The sequence below is a fragment of the Neomonachus schauinslandi genome, chromosome 1 (genome assembly GCF_002201575.2).
Source record: "Neomonachus schauinslandi chromosome 1, ASM220157v2, whole genome shotgun sequence".
Lineage (NCBI taxonomy): Eukaryota > Metazoa > Chordata > Mammalia > Carnivora > Phocidae > Neomonachus > Neomonachus schauinslandi.
Window position 1 is genome coordinate 156,979,173 of NC_058403.1, and position 21,171 is coordinate 157,000,343.

General features: G+C 47.4%; 1 protein-coding gene across 1 annotated transcript in view; it reads left to right on the forward strand.

The window, feature by feature from the left end:
• Positions 1–32: 32 nt before the first annotated feature.
• PODXL2 (podocalyxin like 2) overlaps positions 33–21,171 on the forward strand; it is a 36,289-nt gene continuing 15,150 nt past the window's right edge. The window contains exons 1-2 of the mRNA XM_021695272.1: positions 33–102; positions 6,042–6,320. Of these exons, the coding sequence (XP_021550947.1) occupies positions 33–102; positions 6,042–6,320 (349 nt within the window). The remainder of the gene's footprint in view (positions 103–6,041; positions 6,321–21,171) is intronic.

Below are 21,171 nucleotides of genomic sequence, written 5' to 3' on the forward strand. Positions count from 1 at the left end.
CCGCTGCGGCTGCGGGCGGCGACGGCTGCACCATGGGCTGGCTGCTTCGGGCCGCCGGGCTGCCGCCGCTGTTGCCACCGCTGCTGCTGCTGCTGGCTGGGGGTGAGTGCGCCCCGTGCGGGCGGGCGGCAGCGGGGCCGGGACAGGCGGGTGGCAGCGGTGACGGCGGGCCGCGGTGCTGGACAGCTCCCCGGCCGCCAACAAAGGGGCTGGCGCGCGAGGCGCGGGAGCGCGGGGCTCGGCTGGACTGCTGCGCGGTCCGCGACACGCGCGCTCCCAGGGCCGGGGGGGCGTGGGGACACCGCGTGTGCCTAGTGTGAGAGCGGCTCCCCGGCGCGGGGGCGTGCGTGTGCCCACACAAACACACATACACACACACGCAGGGGAGGCGCGCGGAGTGTAGCGGCGGGCGCTCCTGCACGCGCTCCCTGGGGGCTCTGCTCAGGGGGCCTTTGGGGAGGGCAGGAGCACTGGCGAGAGGAGGGCGGACCCGGGTTGCCACCTCCGCGACAGCCACACAGGGATGGGGAGACGGCATTTACAGGTCCCGTGGGGTCACCACAGCGAGCGTGGGCGCGGGTGTCTTGCGGCTCCGAGGGGGAAAGTGCCAAAGAGCCGTACACACAGCTGCTGCGACAATGAGGGGTGTGTTTACGCGCGTGTGGTACCGGACAGGAGGGGGGGTGTGTCATTGTGAATGGCTGTCTAGACTGCTGGGCAACTTTATTAGGAGCTCACAAAAAGAAGAGGTATGACAGCAACCAGGTCTCTGCTTGTGACAGTGACACTGCTGGATAGCCTGCGCAGCTGCCACGCATGGATGCGTGTGAGAGACACTCAGATGTGGTTTCCATTCAGCAGTGCACAAGGGCAGTGTGTGTGGGCGATGACAGGTTGGGTGTGGGGGGCAGGTGTGAAATAGATGTGCCTGTGACAGAGCCTGCTGAGCAGCTTCCCAGCGGCAGACACGGGATTCAGGTGTGTGCCTGGCAGGTGGGCACAGGGTATGTAGCAGCCTCCCAGATAGGCCACCACCACTGAATGGGGATGGGTAGAAGTGCTGTCTGCAGAGGTGGGTCAAATAAGGACATGACTGAACAGCTTCTCCATGTGGCCAACACAGCAGAGGGGAGAGTATGCCATGAGTACATATTAAGGGGCAATTGCTAATTGGTGTTGGTGGAAAGACACACTGGAATGAGTGTGTGTGCCCATGTGTGTGTATTGTGTACATGTTCACTTATCAGATGGCCTTGAGTGACTCCACTTCTGATGGACACAGGAGTATAACGTGTGTGTGTGTACGTGGGAGCTGACCTGGGACACTGGCTACTTAGTCATCTCCCGTGAAGTTAACCCCCAAAGATACAGGCACAGGTGTGCATCTGTGTGAGTGAAGGAGAGGCCTTTGAAGGGTCTCTGCCCGAAGGGGGAGAGTGGTCTTTGCTTGATGGTGGCAGTGAGATGGGCCATTGCCATGGGCCCATAGTGACAGAATCCCAGGGAAAATGACTGGGAGGGGAAAGGGACCTCATGCTCCTGAGCATGCCCTGGGAAGGGTCAGTTCAGCGAGGGTACTTTTTCGCCACCATCAGTCCAGAGATGGGTAAGGACCTAAGTGGTGTGCACAGAAATATGTCCATTGGCATTTGTCTCATGCACTCACATACACCTATGTCTATGTTTGCATAGCTTGAATCCTCTGGAAGAGGTGAGATTCAACAAATAAATTATATATTGATTAGTCTGCTCTTTCTTTGTGCAACAGCCACGCCAGAACTGGCAAGCAAAGTGTGTCAGGGCCCATGCCCAGCTGTGGCTAGCCATGGATGACTGTGGGCAGCTTTACTCCTTCTACGTTCCCTCCCACCTCCTCCCTCCCCTTCACACTTCGTGATGTACATATTACCTTCCTCTTGGTGACATGTATGTGTCTGTTAGTATGTCTCTTTCTTATATACCTTTCTGTAGAAACTCTTCAAGAAGCCTTGGGCATTGCTTCTCAGACACATCCAGACACGCACATGAGTGTAAGTGTGTGTGTGGTAGGGTGATTGTTCTAGACAATTTCTGTTGTAGCTGACACTTAAGGGTGTGGGGGCTGTGTGGCAGATGCTGCTGGGCAGCTCCCGTATTGGTATCTGGCAAGGGCTTAGGGAGAGCTGTACTTCAAAGCTGCTGATGAGGGGAAGGGTGGGGGTGTAGCTGATGGTGGAAATCAGAAAAGGATGTTTGGATCAGGAGCAGATTGCAGGGGAGATAAAACATGCAGATTACTAAGGCCTTGTTTTTTTCACCCCCTGAGATATAAGCCTGCTTTCTTTACCTCTTTTTCTGAGTTTGGGTCAGATTTTCAATTCTTTGAGGCTGGTCCCCAAATCGTTTTCATGTGCCTTCTTTTTCTCTCCCTCTCTCTGTTTGGAGTGACGAAGCATCAGAAAATTATAGGTGCTAGAGAAAAAAAAAAAAGAAAATCAGGGGCGCCTGGGTGGCACAGTTGGTTAAGCGTCTACCTCATGGTTTCGGCTCAGGTCGTGATTCTGGGTTGTGACATTGAGCCCCGTGTTGGGCTCCGTGCTCAGCATGGAGTCTACTTGAGATTCTCTCCCCTCTCCTGCTGCCCCCCTCCCCGACTCGCGCATGTGTGTGTGCACGCGCGTGCACACTCTCTCTCAAAATAAATAAATCTTTAAGAAGAAAAAAGAAAATCAGTCACAGAGAATGTAATTCTGAAATTTTAAATCAGATGGCGTCTCAATTAAGGCAGATTAATTATCAAGTGCAAAAGCAATTATACACAGAATGCTTAGGGCTCAGCTACTATTTTGGTGGGCAAGTTTGAAAATAAGCAACCTCTCGAAATTACCTAATTACCCATTGCCAAGGCTTTTGAAAATATCAAGGCCTATATAAAGAAAAAATAATCATCACAGGGAAAAAGAACTTCAAGAAAATGGAACTATTTACTGGAGAAGGAATGAAAACCCAGATTCCTTTTTTCACACACAGCTTTTCGGCAAGATTATCAAAATCTCTGTTCATTATTATCGGTTGCTTGGGAAAGGAAGAGAAGGAGGGAGGGGGGAGAAGGTGGAAGGAGACAGGGGCTTCTCTGCCTGACAGGTGGAGGAGAGACCTTCAGAGAATGGAGAAACTCACCTCATTGTGGAAATGGTAGGGCGTGGTCCCAGCGAACTCACCAGACCTCACTTAGTCCTCTGCAAAGAGAGCTTCACTGACTACACAGTATTTGATTTCCAGAGGTGGGAAATCAACAGGACTCCTGGTCAGACTTTCCTTGAGAAGGCCGAGATAGTTTCCTCAAGATCCACGCTACGTGGAGGCCTAGAAGGGACTGACTTCTCTCCCACCATACCCCAGTTCAGCTCTGAGAGAGGCAGCTCTCAGGTTTTTGAAGAGGCAATGCAAGTTTGAGCCTCCAGTGGCTAAAATCCCAAGAATTCCTAAAGAAAACCAGTTTGCGCTTTTCTAAAGAGGCTGACATAAAACATACCCGCTAAAGGCTGGTATCTGTTGATAAAGGTTTTCTCCCAATGGCCCTTTCAAAGATTGGCTGCTCAGGTGACCTGGAGATCTGTAAAATGTTTATATAATTATTACAAACATTTCTCATCAGTTGACTTTTTTCTTTGTGAACTGTGTGAGTTTTTTCCAGGTAAGTTTATCGCATTTGGCTCCCCCAATCTTGGGGGTACCACTTCTACAAAACAGGGCTGTTGTATTTGCTGGTATCACATTTAAAACTTAGACTACACTTTTCAAACAATGGTCATTTTTGAGGGGAGAAACCAGCTAATTACAGTGCTTCTGTTAACTCGCTATTTGACCTTAGGGCCTGAGCTCTCCCTTATTTCACCTATGAAACAAGACGGTTGTTTGTTCATGTATTCAAACACCTGTTGAGTTCCTATCATTTTTCAGAGACTGTCGAGGCACTGGACAGACCAAGTTGACTCAGACACGAGACACAGTGAGTGAGGGAAGGAGGCCGTAGATGGCCTGTTACAGTTTGAGAGAAGAGTGCAGTGATTGGTTCAGAAGGCTGTGGTACTAGGTGTGGTGCCTAGCCCAGACGGGGAGTGGCCACGGAGTAATTCTCAGAAGCCGGGGCTGGAAGCAGGAGCAGGAGCTGGGCGGGTGGGCGCAGGTAGCCCTAGGCATTACCTGTTTCTGGTTAAAGGCCTTTTGAGGTTTGGAGGCTGTGCCATGTTTCCACCCATCAGTCCTTGTTTTGTTTTGGTTTTTTGAAGTCACGTAGAATAACTCTGGTCTTTATTATTCACATAAACCTTCTATTTTAATATATTTGAAGATACTGACCATTGTCTCTCTTGAATGTTCTTTTTTCCTGGCCAAGAATGTCCCAGTTCTCTGTTCTTTATGAAGGCTAATAACACTTAGATTTCTGGAAGTCTGCTCACTGGAGCACTGTTCACATAGAGCTTACCTCATTTGAGACCCCTGCCTCCCTGAGGGCTGTGGAATTTTTGCTTTACAGATGAGGACTGGGGCCCCTGGTGGAAAAGTAGCTTACCCAGAGTGGCTCACTCAGGGAAGCCGGAACGCAAACCTGCTTCCCTGGCCCAAGCTCTCTCTACTAGAACATCCTCCTGTGTTTGATTTCAAGACCTGTTTATCCTCATCCACACCTTTTAACTGTGTTAAGCGCCTTTCACTTGGAAGGCTTTCCTTTCGATCACATGTTGTATTCATGGTCCTGTATTGTCCGACCGTGCATACATAACACGCGTAGTCTCCATCATACTCTGGGTGCCGAGCTTAGGGCTTACCACGACTTCATAGGGTGGTTGTGAAGATTCAGTTTCAGATAATGCTTGCAGAGCATTTAGCACACAGCACCAATAGCGTCAGCTCTCGTTTTTTATTTTAAACATCGTGAAAATTTTCCGTGAACTATTCAGGCCAGGGCACAGTGCGGAACGGGGAGAGCAGGACGTAACTCTTTACTGCATCATTGAACATTAGTCTTGGAAAAGAAAATTTGGAGGTCATTTCAACCACCTTCCTTATTTTTGGGGATGAGGAGATAGACCCAGAGGTTTTAAGCAACTTTCCAGAAGACATAGAGCAAGTTAGTAATATTTGTGTGACTAAGCTAGCAATTAAGGTGTGAAACTGGCCAATAGTGCTGTCTTCCTCTTCTTAGTGAATGGAAGTAAGAGAGACAGAAAAAAGATGCCCTTTAATTTATTGGGTTTTGTTCGTTTGTTTTATAAATTAGGAGAGAGGGATCCAAGATGCTAAACAATATGTTATTACCAATGCTGGCTGAGTCTGACCTGCAATCTCACATAGTCTTTAAAGACTGTTCCAGAGATCATATTGCTGAAATACAAATCTCGTTCTTAATGCAGTTTTGGAAAATGTTCAGCTTAGGACAGAAGCCTGGGGAACAGAGTGCACACAAGGTCCTTCAAATCTGGGACTTGTTCTTCACTGCGTTTGTGTGCTGAGCACCCAGCACAATTGTAGCGAAGATGGGTACTGGTGGCCGTTTCTGAGTGAACAAATGCCCAGCAGGTGCTGAGTCAGATGAACCTCACTCTCTCCTGCCCACCTCCCTTGGTCTCCCCTTTGCCCCTGCCATGGGGAGGGCTAAACAGCTTGGCCTTTGTGGAGTGAGAACAGCATCTCAGAATCCCCTGGCAGCCCCTGGGTGTCAGGAGTGTCTCCCCGCAAGTCACCAGCACCCTTGTGTTCTTTGCTGTTGGAGACATGTCTTTTTTTTTTTTTTTTTAAAGATTTTATTTACTTACTTGAGAGAGAGAGACAGAGGTAGTGAGAGAGAGCATAGTGGGGAGGAGAGGGAGAAACAGGCTTCCTGCTGAGCAAGGAGCCCAATGTGGGGCTCAATCCTAGGACCCTGGGATCGTGACCTGGGCCGAAGGCAGACACTTAACTGATGAAGCCACCCAGGCGCCCCTGGAGACGTGTCTTAACCCTGTGGCAGTCTGGCCTTTCCGGCCTCTCTTAACCATCTGGCTTTCGTGTCTGTGCAGGAGCGTCCCTGGGCACGTGTGCAGCTGGGTCCGATGAGCCTGGCCCAGAGGGCCTCACCTCCACCTCCTTGCTGGACCTCCTGCCACCCACGGGCCTGGAGCCACTGGACTCAGAGGAGCCCAGTGAAGCCATGGGATTGGGAGCTGGCCTGGGAGCCCCTGGCTCGGGTTTTCCCAGTGAAGAGAGTGAAGAGTCGCGCATTCTGCAGCCACCACAGTACTTCTGGGAAGAGGAGGAGGAGCTGAATGACTCCAGTCTGGACCTGGGACCCACTGCAGGTAGCTCTTCTTACCTAAGAGTAGGTGCTCATTGTAGCCGGGAGTGAGGCTGGCTAGGCAAAATGCCAGAGGACCATTTCCTTGCTCCGATCACATCTCTTGTCTCTTCCCGCCAGCTTTTACCGTGCTGCTGCCCGCATGTACACCACAGGCGAGTCTCTGGGACCCCCAGTGTCTTACTGGTCCCAGAGGCTCTTTTCTCTTTAACATTCGCTTCTGTTTAGGGAGCCCATGTTCTGTGCTCATGTAACTCCATATAATGGGACAGCCTGGGAGCGAAACTTTCTCCCCGTGTAAACATGCAAAAACTGCTGCTCAGAGCCGTTAAAAGCCTGCCTAAGTTCATACAGATGCTCGTATGCTCAGCCATGATCCAAGCCGAGGCTTCCCAAGGTCTAGGGGTGCCGTTTCCCTGCTGTGCTATATTGTCCCTGTCGAAGGTTCCTGTGCCCCTCCTGAGGTCTCTCTGACCCCTGATCAAGGCACCTCCCTTCTCTCGGTCACACCCCAGAGCTAGTTCGTGGGTTTCCAGAGCATGGCTGATGGACCTGTGGGGGCCAGCTACCCGAGGCCTGGGGCCACGCTGGAATGCATGCAGTTAGGGGCTGGATGCAAACGTGGCGGAGCACGCTCGCCATGCTCCTGGCTTCAGCAACTATGCACGTTCTTGGCCAGCAGGAGCCTGTTTGTAAATGCTGGACCGCCACATGGTGTGTGTGCTCGCCCGTGCACACAGTGGCAGGCTGTTACAGAATGTAGTTCAAATTTTTCTCTTTAGGGTATATAATATTTTGGACTTATGTCCTCTAATTATGAAAATAATCCCTGGAAATTGTAGAAAATATGAAAAATGCAAAGAAGGAAACAAAAGTCACCCATAATCTCACAACTAAAAGAGAATTACTATTAATAGTTTGGGATACATCCTTGTAGTCACTTATGTGCCAAATTGGAATCATAATGTTTTCACTTAAAATATTTTTTTAAGATTTTATTTATTTATTTGACAGAGAGAGACACAGCGAGAGAGGGAACAAAGCAGGGGGAGTGGGAGAGGGCGAAGCAGGCTTCCCTCTGAGCAGGGAGCCCGATGTGGGGCTCGATCCCAGGACCCCGGGATCATGACCTGAGCCGAAGGCAGATGCTTAATGACTGAGCCACCCAGGCGCCCCTCACGTAAAATATTTAATAAATGTATTTCCACATCGTTAAATATTCTTTTTAAACCTGATTTTTGATGGCTACATAGTATTTTGTCATGTGGCTCATCATATGTATAAAACCAGCTCCCGGGCGCTTGGGTGGCTCAGTTGTTAGGTGTCTCCTTTCAGCTTGGGTCATGATCCTGGGGTCCTGGGATCAAGCCTCACGTTGGGCTCCCTGCTCGGCAGGAGGCCTGCTTCTCCCTCTCCCACTCCCCCTCTTTGTGTTCTTGCTCTCGCTGTCTCTCTCTGTGTCAAATAAATAAATAAAATCTTAAAAAAAAAAAAAAAACCCAGCTCCCTATTGTTGTTGAATATTTAGGTTGTTTCCAGTTTTAACGCTGCTAAAACTATCATTATGTATTTTTGCACTTCTCTGATTGTTTCCTAGTGATAAATTTCTTCTTTTTTTTTTTTTTTAAAGATTTTATACATTTATTTGACAGGGAGAGAAACACAGTGAGAAAGGGAACACAAGCAGGGGCAGAGGGAGAGGGAGAAGCAGGCTTCCCGCTGGGCAGGGAGCCCGATGTGGGGCTTGATCCCAGGACCCTGAGATCATGACCTGAGCCGAAGGCAGACGCTTAACGACTGAACCACCCAGGCGCCCCTCGTGATAGATTTCTAGAATAAAATTGCTAGGTGTAAAGACATATCAGTCGGCATCCCACCCGGAAAAAGAAGACGTGACCAAACTGAGATAGTCCAGGGAGGGTTTATTTATAGAACAAGGAACTTAGAAAGGTGTGGGCAGGTGATAGGCCAACCACAGAGGAGTCCAGGGCCCGTGGCAGCGGAGGACTCAGTGCCCCTACACCCAAAGGGATGGAGGGAGGGAGGGATGAAGGGAACCAGGAGGGACAGAGAGTGGTGGAAAGCAAGTGATCTGGCAAGAGCAATGACCCAGCAGGGGAGAAACCAGGGGAGGAAATACCTGATCCCCTCTCCTCCCATCTTCTGCCAGGATCCCTGTCTTTCTCTCTTCCCCTGCCTCTGTTGAGGAGTCTGGTCGGGAAGCAGGGACACGGCCTGTTGTGGTGACTCTTGGGGTCCATCTCCCAGGGCAGAGGACAGGGGAGAGAAGGGTAGAGAGAGGATCATGTCTGCCACAAAGGGGGATGGAGCATGTCTGCCACAAAGGATAGCAATCTTTACACAGGCTTTTGTTAAATATTTCCAAATCGGCCTCTAGAAAGGTCTTTCCAGTTTCCATACCCACCAGAGGTGGGATGAATGCCAGGTTGTTGGACCCTTCCCCGCATTGCATTTTGTCATTTAGAAATCTTGGTCAACTTGATAGGTAAATTAAAATGGCCTTTGATTGCTAGTGAATGTTAGCATATATGTGTGTGTGTATATATATACATATTCTGACCACTTACAGTCCTTTCCAATTTGAGGCATAGTATAATGAAGAGCAGGCTCTGGCGTCAGGCAGATTCCAAGGTTTCAGCACCGACAGTTAACGGCTGTGTGATTTTTGGCAAGGAGCAACCTGAGCCTCAGATTTCCCATCTAGGAAATAGTATCATAGAGTTGTGAGGTTTAAATGCAGTAATTCATTTAATGCACTAGCACAGCACTTGGTACATCATAAGTACTCGATATTACCCATTATTACTTCTCCATTTTTTTCTATTGAGGCTTTAATTTTTTCTTACCACTGTACCAATCCTCATATAAAAAGGATACATTCTCTGATATATATAGAAAACATTTTTCCAGTTTATCAATTACTTTTTTTATTTTAGTAATTTTTGACATAACATTAATTTTTTACAAACTTGGACAGTCTTTCTTTTGAAATGTATGAAATGTTTTTATGTGTTATTCTTTGCTTTATGTTTAGAAAATCCTTTCCCTCCCTGAGATATATGCATCTTTATTTCCTTTATTTTTTTCATCCTAAATTTTTGCATTCAACCCTTTATTCTAGCAGTAATTTACTTTGGTATGTGGTATAAGATAGGGATTTAGTTCATTTCCCCCATAAAGCTAGCCTGTTACCACAGCAGCACAGGCTGATAAATCTATCCCCTTGTCATGGAAAAGAAGCACTCGGCAATTAGATGTACTTGGGTCTTTCTCTGGGCTTTTCTTCTTGTGTAGACTCTTGAGATTCTAGTCTGAGACAAGCAGTCGTTCCGAGGGCCTCGGCCGAGAAAGCCACGGCGCTGAGCCTAGGACCTTCCTCAGGATCACAGTGGGATGGCCCTGAGGCTTTAATGAACTCAGATTTTCTCTGCCTCTCCCTTCCCTTCCCCTCCTTTTCCTTTCACTTCGTCTCTCTTCTCGCATTAGCCTCTCTGGGTCTCTTAATAGTGAAAAGAGCTGCCATTCATTGAATATATATTCTGGGCACTTCGCGTCCATTCCTCTCCTTGTGCCAGCTCTATGGTGTGGTCTGTCTCCTCATCTCTACTAGATGCCCTGAACGACTGTGAGATGGGGACTCAGGTGCCCTGCACGAAGAATGGGCAAGAGCCCCGGAGGAGGGGGTGGAAGGAGAGCTGCTTTTGCCAGGCTCCCTCGTCACTCACCTTCCCGCTGGGCCCTTGCCTTTCCTCGGGTCAGTCTCTTCTCTGTACATCCCCGAGGCAATTTGTGAAAACACAGTACCCACAGGATAAAAGCGAAACATCTTAGTACTGCAGAAAATTCTCTTGATGTTCTGGCCCAGCCTTCCCCTTGGCCTCATCTCCTTCCCTTCTCCTGCTTGCGTCGGTTCATGAGCCTATTATCATCCCCGCTTGGCAGATGTGGGACTGATGCATAGGGAAGCTAAGTGCTTTAACAAGGTCACACTTGGTATGTGACAGAGCTGGACTGAGAATCAGTGTCTTCTCAGGCCTGTTCCCTGAGCCTGTGGTGCCCTTCCTCCTGTCCTGTCTGCCTGGAGCGCTCTTCTCCATCCCAGCTGCCTGGCAGACTTGTCATCATCATCCTGCAACACCCAGCTCAGAAGACACAGCCTCTGAGAGGCCTTTTCATCTCTACCAAGTGGGCAGGACTGCACATGGTTGTGCGGGTGGTGCCCTGTCTAAGGGCACCTTGCCGAGCAGGGGAGCTGGGGCTGCAGTGCAGCCTTCACACTACTCACCGGGTCAGGGGCTGGATGGAAGGAGTGCCTTTTTCTAAGTCATCTGCCCAGAGGGGCATCTCTGTGAGCTAGCAGTGGCCCTGACGTGAAGCTAGTTGTTCCTGCTCCTGCACCCTCACGGTACCTTGATAATACAGTGTGAGGCCTTAACAGAAACAGAAAGTGTTCCAGGTGTGAGGCTCATTTGTACGGGGAGGCAGTGCCCTCTGCCTCTGCCCTCTTCTGCTCCTGACCCTACAAGTCCGAGGCTTCCATCTAGGGTTCTCTGGAAGGAAGGAGGGCATTGCTCCTCAGGTTGGAGGAGACTCAAGGAACCTTCAAAGGGTCTGCCTGGAGGAGGAGTCTGTCCAGAGGTCAGAGTGACCATGCTAAGTGCTGTCCTAACACAGCCCTTGGGGACATGGATACATCCGTGCCCAGGAGCAATGACTGTTGAAAGCCATGCTGTGGATGGGCCTAATCTCAGACCCATTACCTTCCTAGTAATTATGATATTGACCCATATATGAACACCTAGCATGTGCCAGGTGCCATATTAGGTGTTTCAATATATTATCTCATTTAATCTCAACAGAAACAAGTATATATTGTTACTCCCATTTGACCAGTGAACAAACTGAGGCTCCAGGAGTTTGCCTAACAGTCTAGCTACTAAGTGTAAGAACCAGGAATCAAACCCGAGTTCTCAGACTCCATAGCCTTGGCTCTTTCGATTAGGTTGCCTCTCAGCTCAACGATTTTACTAGAGACTAGCAGTAATGTCTTATATCTTATGTAGTAAATATCACCAATTTTTTTCCATAGAATTTGCTCTTTGATTAGCTTATTTGAACTTCACAACCACTCTGTAGGGTCCACAGGCAGGAGTTGTCACTGCTTCACAGATGCTGAAACCCAGGCCCAGAGAGGGTAAGAGCTTTGACCAAGGCTGCACAGCTTGCTTACAGTGGAGCTGAGTCTGGAGTCAGTGGCTCCTGAGAGCCTGGGCCTGGTGGCCTGCTGTGGGAGCACAGAGATGGTATGTGTTAGAGAGGAAACCATTTGTCACGAGTACTTTGCTATACGTCTCATTGCTAGTTTGTTGGACCTAGAAGAGCCAGAGCTGGAGCCTTCCTTCTCCTACAGTGACGATCCTGAGGTCCCACAGCAAAAATAGTCACTGGTCTTTCTGCTCAGCTGGTGACGAGCGGTGTGACCTTGAGCAGGTTCCTTGTCCAATCTTGGCTTCAGTCTCTCCTCTGTAAGTGAGGACTGATAGATCGAAGCCTTCTCCAGCTTTAAAATATTATGGTTTTCTGACATTTCAGGTGAAAAGAGTGGTCTCAGCCAAGTAGGGAGAAAGAAATGGAATGTAGATTGCCCCTCCACCAGCTAGCATCAAGCCAACTTAAGACCTGATAGGTAATTCAGGCAAGATTGTTAATGATTAAGAACAGTTTCCTGGGTTACCCACTCATCCCAAGGCTGTCTCTCCTGTCACCCTCCACCCTTTCATTCTCCAATATCCTTAATAAAATTCTCTGCATGCAATTTTAATTTTCCTAGTGAACAAGCTAATTAGTGTTCTACAAGAAAAGCAATAACTCTTTGGAGTTGGCAAGTTCTAGAAACGCAACTCAAACAGGCTCACAGGCCTGTGTGAAAAAGGGGGTGTTGATTGGCTCAGTAACTGCAGAACCCAGGCAGGTGGGATCCAGGTGTTGAAATGGGACATCAGCACCTGCCTTGCTCCATCATGCCTTACCTTCCCTGGCTGGCTTCTTTCTCAGGCACGTTGTCCCTGTGTGGTGGCTCAGAGAGCCCGCAGTCACTCCAGTGTCATCTCCTTTCACTCAGCAGCCCCAACAGAGAGAGAACTCTGCTTCCCCGGCACTTTTGGAAAAGTCTCAGGATGGAGGCTTGTTTGTTTGCCCTGGGTCATGAACCCATCTACGACCCAGTCCTGAGGCCAAAGGGACTGGGTTCTCTGGTCCAGACTGGCTCTCAAGCACCCCTGGAAGCCAGGGGGTAGTGCCCCACAGTCCTGGACCAAGAGGAGGGGAGTACATGCCAAGTGATGGTTGGGCATAAAGGAACATTCATGAGTGCTTATATTATTATATAAATCATATTCACATCATTTTTTTTAACCTCACAGCAGCCCAGTGAAATCCATAAAAGCAGGCATCGTTAGGATCACTGTTTTATAACTAAGGAAACCGGCTCAGAGAGGTTTAAATGTGGCATTAAATCACACAGGTAACGAGTGGCAGAGCGAAATCTCAAATTTGAGATTTCTTCTTTAAGATCTGCTACTCCTCCATGTGAAATCATTCATTAGACCCCTTGAATTACTATTGCCTGTGATGAATTTTGTAGAAAGCAGATCATCAAAGCTAGTCTGCTGGGACCTGGAAATGGTTCTTATGCATTGATATCGTAACTGCTGTTGAATGATTTGACCTTCTGGGTCACTGCACACAAATCAGGCATGTTTGCTAAGAAGGCCAGCTGACAGAAGCACTTGCACCTAGATTCCAAAAAGAAAAAGATCCCTGTACTTTTGTTTTACACTACTAGTAAGTATCATTATGTGAAAATTTGAAAATGCGGAAAAGAAGAAAGGAAAAACCACTCCTAATCCCATCAGCCAGAATTGGCGAATGTTAACATTTTGGCATATATCTTTCTGGAAATTTCTCCCATATGGGAAATACGTAAAATATGCTTTTATAAAAAATGGAATTACAGTGCACAGGTCCTGCTGTTTCATGTACCAGCATCTCTCCAAGTCAGCTAACGGAGCTGTCCACCCTCAGTTTTAAGGCAGGAGTAGTCTCCCAAGCCTGGCCCGGCTACCACCCCTTCAGTTGGTGGCCTGCTGCCTGAGCGCTGGATGGCCTCCAGTTTTTTGTTCTGTGAGCTGTGCCATGATGGGAATCCTTGAAACCCGAGTCATTATGAGCATCTTCATTGTTTCCTTAGGGTGCATTTCTAGGAGTGAAATGACAGCTTCAGAATGTTTGTTCTTAAAGCTTTTCATTCATGTTAACCCCCCACCCCCAATGGGGCCTGATTTCCATTCCTGTCAGTAGCAGATTGAGTGCCTGTTTCCTGCACTTTTCCAATACTCGGTATTATCTTGAAATAAATACGTATATTGTCAAGTTGGCAGCCCCAAAACTGTATCATCTTGTTTAATTTACATTTCTTTGATGACTACTGAGGTTGACCATTAAAAAGTCATTTTTAATTATACTGAAAGCTTCTCCCCTTGCACCTCTGTTTTATACAAGTCTGTTGTGAATTTCGTGAGTGTTTTTGTATTAACACTCGGTTGAATAACTGGCTTGAGTGTTGCACTCAGGGGGCAATTTTCAGTGATTTGACATTAAGCAAAAGGGACATTTAAAGTGATCTTCCAAGGCCACTGGCTTGGTGCCTATCTTAATTTCACATCTTAAACAGGGGAGTCAGTTCATTAATATTTCAGCGGCTACCAAGGGTCATCCATGAGATTATGGCTACCCTGGAAGGCAGAAATGAAGTCCAGTGTGACCTTGATAAGCTGGGGAAAGAGACTTACAAAACTGATGAAACATAGGAGAGAGGAGATGCAACACGATCTATTTAGGGGACAAAAGCCAGCCCCCAGAGTGAGATTAAAAGAAAAAGAAAAAGCCTGGAGAATCCAAGTTGTCCAGAGGTCTGGAGCTTCATCAGAGTGGCCCCCTGCTGCCTCCGAGCCGCCAAATCATGTCCAGCGGGGAGAGTGCAGCATGAGTGCTGTGTTAAATTCAGACCGTGCTGCCTGAGTCAAGAAGCCTTACTTTCCAGCTTGCATTAACTAGCTTCTAGCTCGTGAATCTTGTTCGCTTTTCAGCAATTCACTCAGCAAATATTTATTGTGTACCTACTCTGCTGATTTTGTAACCACTCTTAAAACTGGTGAATCCAGAGTTTCCACAAGAGATGAAGAATGACAGGGGGAGGGGGTTGCGAATGAGGGATAATCCCAATTGTTGAGCCCCAGGCAAAGGAGGCTAAATTGGAGCAACTGGGAAAATATATAGGTTTTTATCCCCAGGGAGATGCTTCCCAGAAGTTCCTCACTTAAGCAGATAAAACAGAAATGGGCTTAAGTTGTAAGGGAACCACAGAAGTTGGGTTTAAGGAATTTGGGGAGAAAAAAAAGGCCACCAACATAGAAAAACCTCTCTAAGGAGGCATCTTCTTCTTTCTTTTTTTTTTTTTTAAGATTTTATTTATTTGAGAGAGAGAGAATGAGAGACAGAGAGCATGAGAGGGGGGAGGGTCAGAGGGAGAAGCAGACTCCCCGCCGAGCAGGGAGCCCGATGCGGGACTCGATCCCAGGACTCCAGGATCATGACCTGAGCCGAAGGCAGTCGCTTAACCAACTGAGCCACCCAGGCGCCCCTAAGGAGGCATCTTCTTGAAGAGGATGGCAGCCCATCTTACCCAGACTTAGCCATTTCCTGTCCAGATGGCCTCTCAGGTCCCTTCTTGAGCTAGAACCCCTAGGTCCTTGGAGTCCCATTGCAGGAACACCTGCCTGCAGATTCACCTGCAGTGAGCTCGGGGTGTGGAGTGTGACAGCAGCACGACTTTAAGAGATGGCCTCAGGGAGAAGAGCATGTCTTCTGGGCGAGGTGATTTGAATGCATCATGTCATTTCACCTCAGCCTCAAGGTCCCAGAGGGGTGGTGGGAGGGCCTAGAGGCTGGTCAGCCAGCATTCTAGCCCCTGGCTGCACAACCTTGAAGCTGAGCCTTGAGTCCTTACCTGTCAACTAGTCTGGTGATTCAAGCCAGCTTCCAAGAGATGGGCCACGGCCTGCAGTGCAGATGGATGGGGAGAGGTGATGCTCCTGCTGTCAGTTTGCTCCTCCCTGGCGTCTGAAGCCAAGTCTGGGCGTTGGCCTAACTGAGTAGGCGTGTCTTGAAAGACTGGCTTTAATCATACACAAGCCTGAGTTTTACAACTTTACAGCTGTGATAAGTGTAGTTTCACAATTTAGAGCAAGTGTCCTCCCCTCTGTGAGCTTTTCTTTTCCTTACGTGTAAAAGGAAGGCTGTGTCCTTTGGAAGCCTGATTTCCCTCGGGCTCTGGGGAAGATGTAGTTTCCAATGAAGGCCACCAGGGGGTACTGCAACTTCACAGAGCTGGCACCCCGTGTTCAGGGAGGGACGCTGTGGAGGCAGTGGGGAGAGGTTGGCAGAGGTTCCAGGCATTCCTCTGCTGTCTCACCAACAGCAAGGAGACTGAGCTGCCTGTCTCCTGAGTGTCCTTGCAGCATAGCCACTCCCTGACCTTCCATGCTCTGAGGCCAAGCTGGAGCCCCCTCTGGAGGGTCTGAGCTGTGGGGGACCTTTCACCTCTCTTCAGTGTCCCAGCTGTTGCTACCCTCCTGGGGCCAGGGGACAGGCTTTGACCGGCTTTCCTGCTGTCTTGAACGTATCTCCTGGGCATCTCTGCTTGTTCACACTTGTGTCCAGGTATGGGGTGTGCAGGGAGTGCTCTGCAGATACGCCTTTGTCCCAGACAGGTTTCGGGGTTTGTGGGACCCTCCTGTCCCAACTCTAGATGCTGAAGTAGATGGGATAGGAAGCAAAGCCTAGGGCACTAAGCAGGACAGGCTCTCCCCGTGTGGAGTCACAGCTGTTGGTGACAGCAGTGGACAGGGCTCAGGACATACCACTGTCACTGCACTGGGAGACCAGGGGCTGGGGCAGCCACCTGCCTTGCCAGGCCCATTGTGCCTTGCCCACTGCGGTGCCATCCTCTCCTGCATCCCTCTCCTTTTCCATCCCCTTGCTTTTCTTCTCTTCCTCCATTGCCAATTCACCCGCTTATCGCCTCTCCAAAATGACTGCTCCAGCTTCCTCTCCCAGGCCAGTGTCGCAAGTCTCTGGAAGCCTGGTCTTCTTTCCTTGGACACCTTAGTGGGAAAAGCACGTTTTCCCCCGTCCACTAAGACCATTCATCTCTCACAGCAACTGTGTTCCTTCCTCCTGGAGCCTTTGGAAGCTCCTAGTCCAGGATGGCCTGCCCTGTCCCCTGCCATGTTTCACTTCTCTTCTGGTGGCCCTAGCATGTTCACTAGCCAGTACTTAAAGTGATGCTCTCTCCCTCTCTCTAATTCCTTATTTAAAAAATAATTTCAAATTTACAGAAGATTTGCAAGAATAATCCCCATACACCCTTCACTCAGATTCCTCCAGTGTTAACATTTTACCAAATATGTGTATATACTTAGAGACATACAATTTTTTTTTTCTAAACCATTTGACAGTAGGTTACAAACACAGTGTCCCTTTACTTACGCTGCATACTTTAGTGTATATTTCTTAAGAACAGAGACATTCTCTTACAGAATCACAGTACAGTGACCATCAGGAAATTGACATGGATACAACAGAGTTTGATGACAAACTGTATTCAAACTTGCCACACTCCCACCCCCCAGTGTCCATTGTAGCAAAAGAAAACAAAATTATTTTTTACAGTTCACTATCCAGTCCACAATCATGTACTACGTTTGTTTTCATGCCTTATTTGCCACTTTTATTCTGGAAAATTCTTCAGTCTTTCTTTGTCTTTCATGACCTTAACATTTTTGAAGGAGATAGGCTAGTTATTTTGTAGACTACCCCCCAATTTTGTCTAGTGTTTCCCCATGATTAGATTCAGGTTCTACATTTTTGGCAGGAATATCACAGAAGTGCTGCTGTATCTTTCACAGTTCATCAGACCATGGTTCTACTCTTGGACTGAGCATGGTTTCTTTACTTGTTAGTCTACACTCATATTTGGATCTAGTCCCACTACCCACTCTTCTGGCATCCCCATTTTCATCCCACCTGGGTCTGTCCCCCAGCTGCTCAGGTTCTACTTCCCACCACACCCCTGGTTCATAGTCTGTGTCCCCACTGGGTCTCTCATTAAATTCTTGTTCCTGTGTAAGAGACCTTTCTGATACTCAGATCATACCTAGGCTTGTCAGGAAAGCATCATCCTTTCCTGCCCTGCCCTCTTCCCTGGATTCACTTTGATTTATTTATCACTCAGGTGCTTATCCTGCTCCTCAGCCTGTGGACAGACTCCCCAAATGGTGCCATTTTTCCTATTATGATTTTACAATATAAAAATTTAATGATAATAAGGAGGAGGAGGTAGTGGAATACTTAAAATCAATCAGGCATTTGCTATGTAGTGTGGGCTGTGCCCAGGTTTTATCTCAGTGCATCCTGACCACAGCCCTGGGTGCTAGGTACTGTTGTTATTTTACAGATAAAGAAAAGGAGACACATGGAGGTCAAGTGCATGTCCAAGGCCACACAGTGGCCAAGCAGTGGAACCAAAATCACAGAAAGGAAGGAATAACTTTGGATGCTGAGAGGTGGTTTAAAAAAAAAAAAGTAGGAAAAAAAGTCCTGCTGAGTCTGAGCGCCAGGGTGTGGCATTTAGTGATTTGTCAAGTCTCTGAAGATGATAGGGCTGGATAGGGTGAAGGCTTGGTGGGAGATGTAAATTTGGGAGTCTTTAGCAGAGAGGCAGTAGATAAAGTCTTTGGGATCCATGAACTCGCTGAGAAAGGAGTGCAGAAATGATGAGTCAGGGGCTGGCTATCTGGGAGTGACCACAGGTAGGGAGCCTAATGAGGGAGAAGTCCGTGCCATTGGAGGCTCTTTTCTCTCCCTAAAGGGACAGGTCCTGGGTTCAGGAGGCAGAAGATGGCAGTCAGGGGTTCACCAAACACACATTGCTCTCTTTTCTGCACTGGGTCAAGCAGGCACTGTATTAGGTGCTGGGAACATAGGGAGAATAAAGTCACCTTGCTCGGCAATCAGAGTTTGTGGTCTCATAAATCCTATATTATTCTTATTTAGGACAGTAGAAGAGTTGTTGTTTTTATTTTTTTTTTTTAAAGATTTATTTATTTATTTATTTGACAGAGAGAGAGATAGCGAGAGCAGTAACACAAGCAGGGGGAATGGGAGAGGGAGAAGCAGGCTTCTTGCCGAGCAGGGAGCCCGATGTGGGACTCGATCCCAGGAGCCTGGGATCATGACCTGAGCCGAAGGCAGACGCTTAACAACTGAGCCACTCAGGCGCCCGAGTTGTTGTTTTTAATGCCATTGGTGTGTGAGACACATTTGTCAGAACTATCTCCAAAACGCAGAGTATCAGTGCTAGAAAGATCCTTAGAACTCATATATACCAGCATCCATTTGTCCTATGAAAAACGGAAGCCCAGAGAAACCCAGGAACTGACCATCACTTAGACAAGTAAGTTGGTGGCTAAGTCTTCTGGGTGCAGGTCCCGCCACCCACAGCATGACCCCTGTTATTGTCCAGCTTAGTTGAGGGAATTCTGTTGGGAGCCAGGCTGTCTCTGGAGGGATAGAGAGCTCAACTTTTGGAAAGTCAGCATCACATTGAGTAGAGGGATTATTTAGTCAGCTGGCCCTCTTGGGAGGGCAGAATCCCCTACCTCAGTGGGATTCTGCTGGAGTGCACCACCATCCACCATATTCCTGGCACATTCTAGGCTTTACTGAACCTATTGGCTAGTTCAAGTACTTCTTGAGGGTTTCCCATGCACTTTGCCTCTAGACTTGACCATTTCTGCTACAGGCATGGCTGCCCCCACAGTCAGCCAGAGTGCCCCCTTCTTCCTATTAGTCAGCCAGTGCACACAGGGTATCAAGTCTACCTTGGGGTCATCTCTTGAACCTGTTCTCTCATCATTCCCAATGTCATCACCTGTGTTTATCTCTCCCGGAAATTGCAGCAAGCCCCCAACTCTTTTCTCTGCTTTCATTCATCCCCTCTCATCAAATTCTTGCACATTGCTGTCAGGACAATCTTCTAACCATAAAATCTCATGATTGTAAGGGATTGTATATGTCCATTTCCCCAGCATCCATGTGACATGCTATTATATCATCTTCCTGTCAAGTGGCCATCCAGCCCATTTCAGTTATGTTTTTATGCATTGCATTTCAATTTTAAACAGATCTATTTAAAAGTGCTTTACTTCTATTGAAGTAAAATATTTTTATTCTTTTATATACTTGTTTTATGGGTGTAATTTCCTCGAGTCTCTCTGAAGGTGTTAATACGAAAGGTTTCTAAGTTCTCTTTGTTTACTAGATTAACTCTTCTCTCAGAGGTGGGTTGCTTTGCTTTCTCTCCTTCATGCTTCTTCATGAGCCTGGCTTTCCCCTAATGTCCTGTGAATCTTGATCATTCTTTCATGTTTATAAAGGTGATACTAGATTGCTCAGTATTAGAGGCTGGTGTGGGTCTCCGCAGTATTCTGTGTTCTCTGTTCCACAAGCATACCTCTCCCCTGAACACCATGGCTGTTTTGCTTTGCGTGGGGAATAGGTGAGCTTCCCTACAGAGTGTGTGCAGGGGATGAGGAGTGGAAGATGTTACCAGTCACTTCTACTCAAAAATAGTATGCTTAACAAAAGAATATTTTAATTATTCATTTAAATATTATAGTGGGTTTTCAATTATCACTAAGATCATTCAGCTTCTAAAAATTGTACTTTTTCTTATAGGGAGTCAGTTTTTCTTTTTGTACTAATTCTCAGAGCCATATGGATCCATGTTCTAATTTGAATGCTTATTCTCTAGGCCCATTGCACAGCTTCCCTCCAGAGATTTATTTTCATGACTTCCTCTCATGTTTCTTGATTCCATGTCTTCTTTGGATTTCTTGGAGAACTTCCTTAAGTACTTCTCTCAGAATCCGTGGATTGAAAAACCTTCAAGTCTTTGTATATATGAAAATGTCTGTATTTTGTAATCACACTTGAATGATAGTTTAGTTGGGTATAAAATACCGGCTTCAAAGTACACTTCCCTCAGAATTCTGAATACATTTTCAATTTCCTTCCTGCAGGCTAGTGTTATGAATTAGAAGCTTGGAGATGATTTGATTATCTCTTTATTATTACTTTATAGGTTAACCTGTTCTTTCTCTGAGAGCTTTTAGGATCTTATCTTGCTCCTTAGAATTCTGAAATATCATGAGAATGAGGCTAGGTGTGAGTCTTTTATCATTTACCTCAATTATATACCCTTTCAATGTGAAGATTCCCGCTGCTGGGCGTGGGAGATTTTCTTCTTTGTTGGTTCTTTATTCTCTCCATTTTAAGCATTCTTATCTTTTTGGAAATCATGTTAGTTAGATATTAGACCTCTTGCACTGATCATCTGTATCTTTTAACTTTTCTCTCTTGTCCTCTTACTTTTGCTCTGGAGGCTTTTCCTTGACTTTTTTCTTCCAGCTGTTCTATTGAATTTTTATATTTTGACAATTTAATTTCAGTTTCCACAAACTTTTTCTTTTTTACTTGATTCTCTTATTAGCCTGTTCTTATTTTAAAGATGTATTTATTTATTTATTTGTGAGAGACAGAGAGAGTGTGAGAGAGAGAACACGAGCGGGGTGAGGGGCAGAGGGAGAAGCAGACCCTCTGCTGAGCAGGGAGCCCAATGTGGGGCTCGATCCCGGGACTCCAGGATCATGACC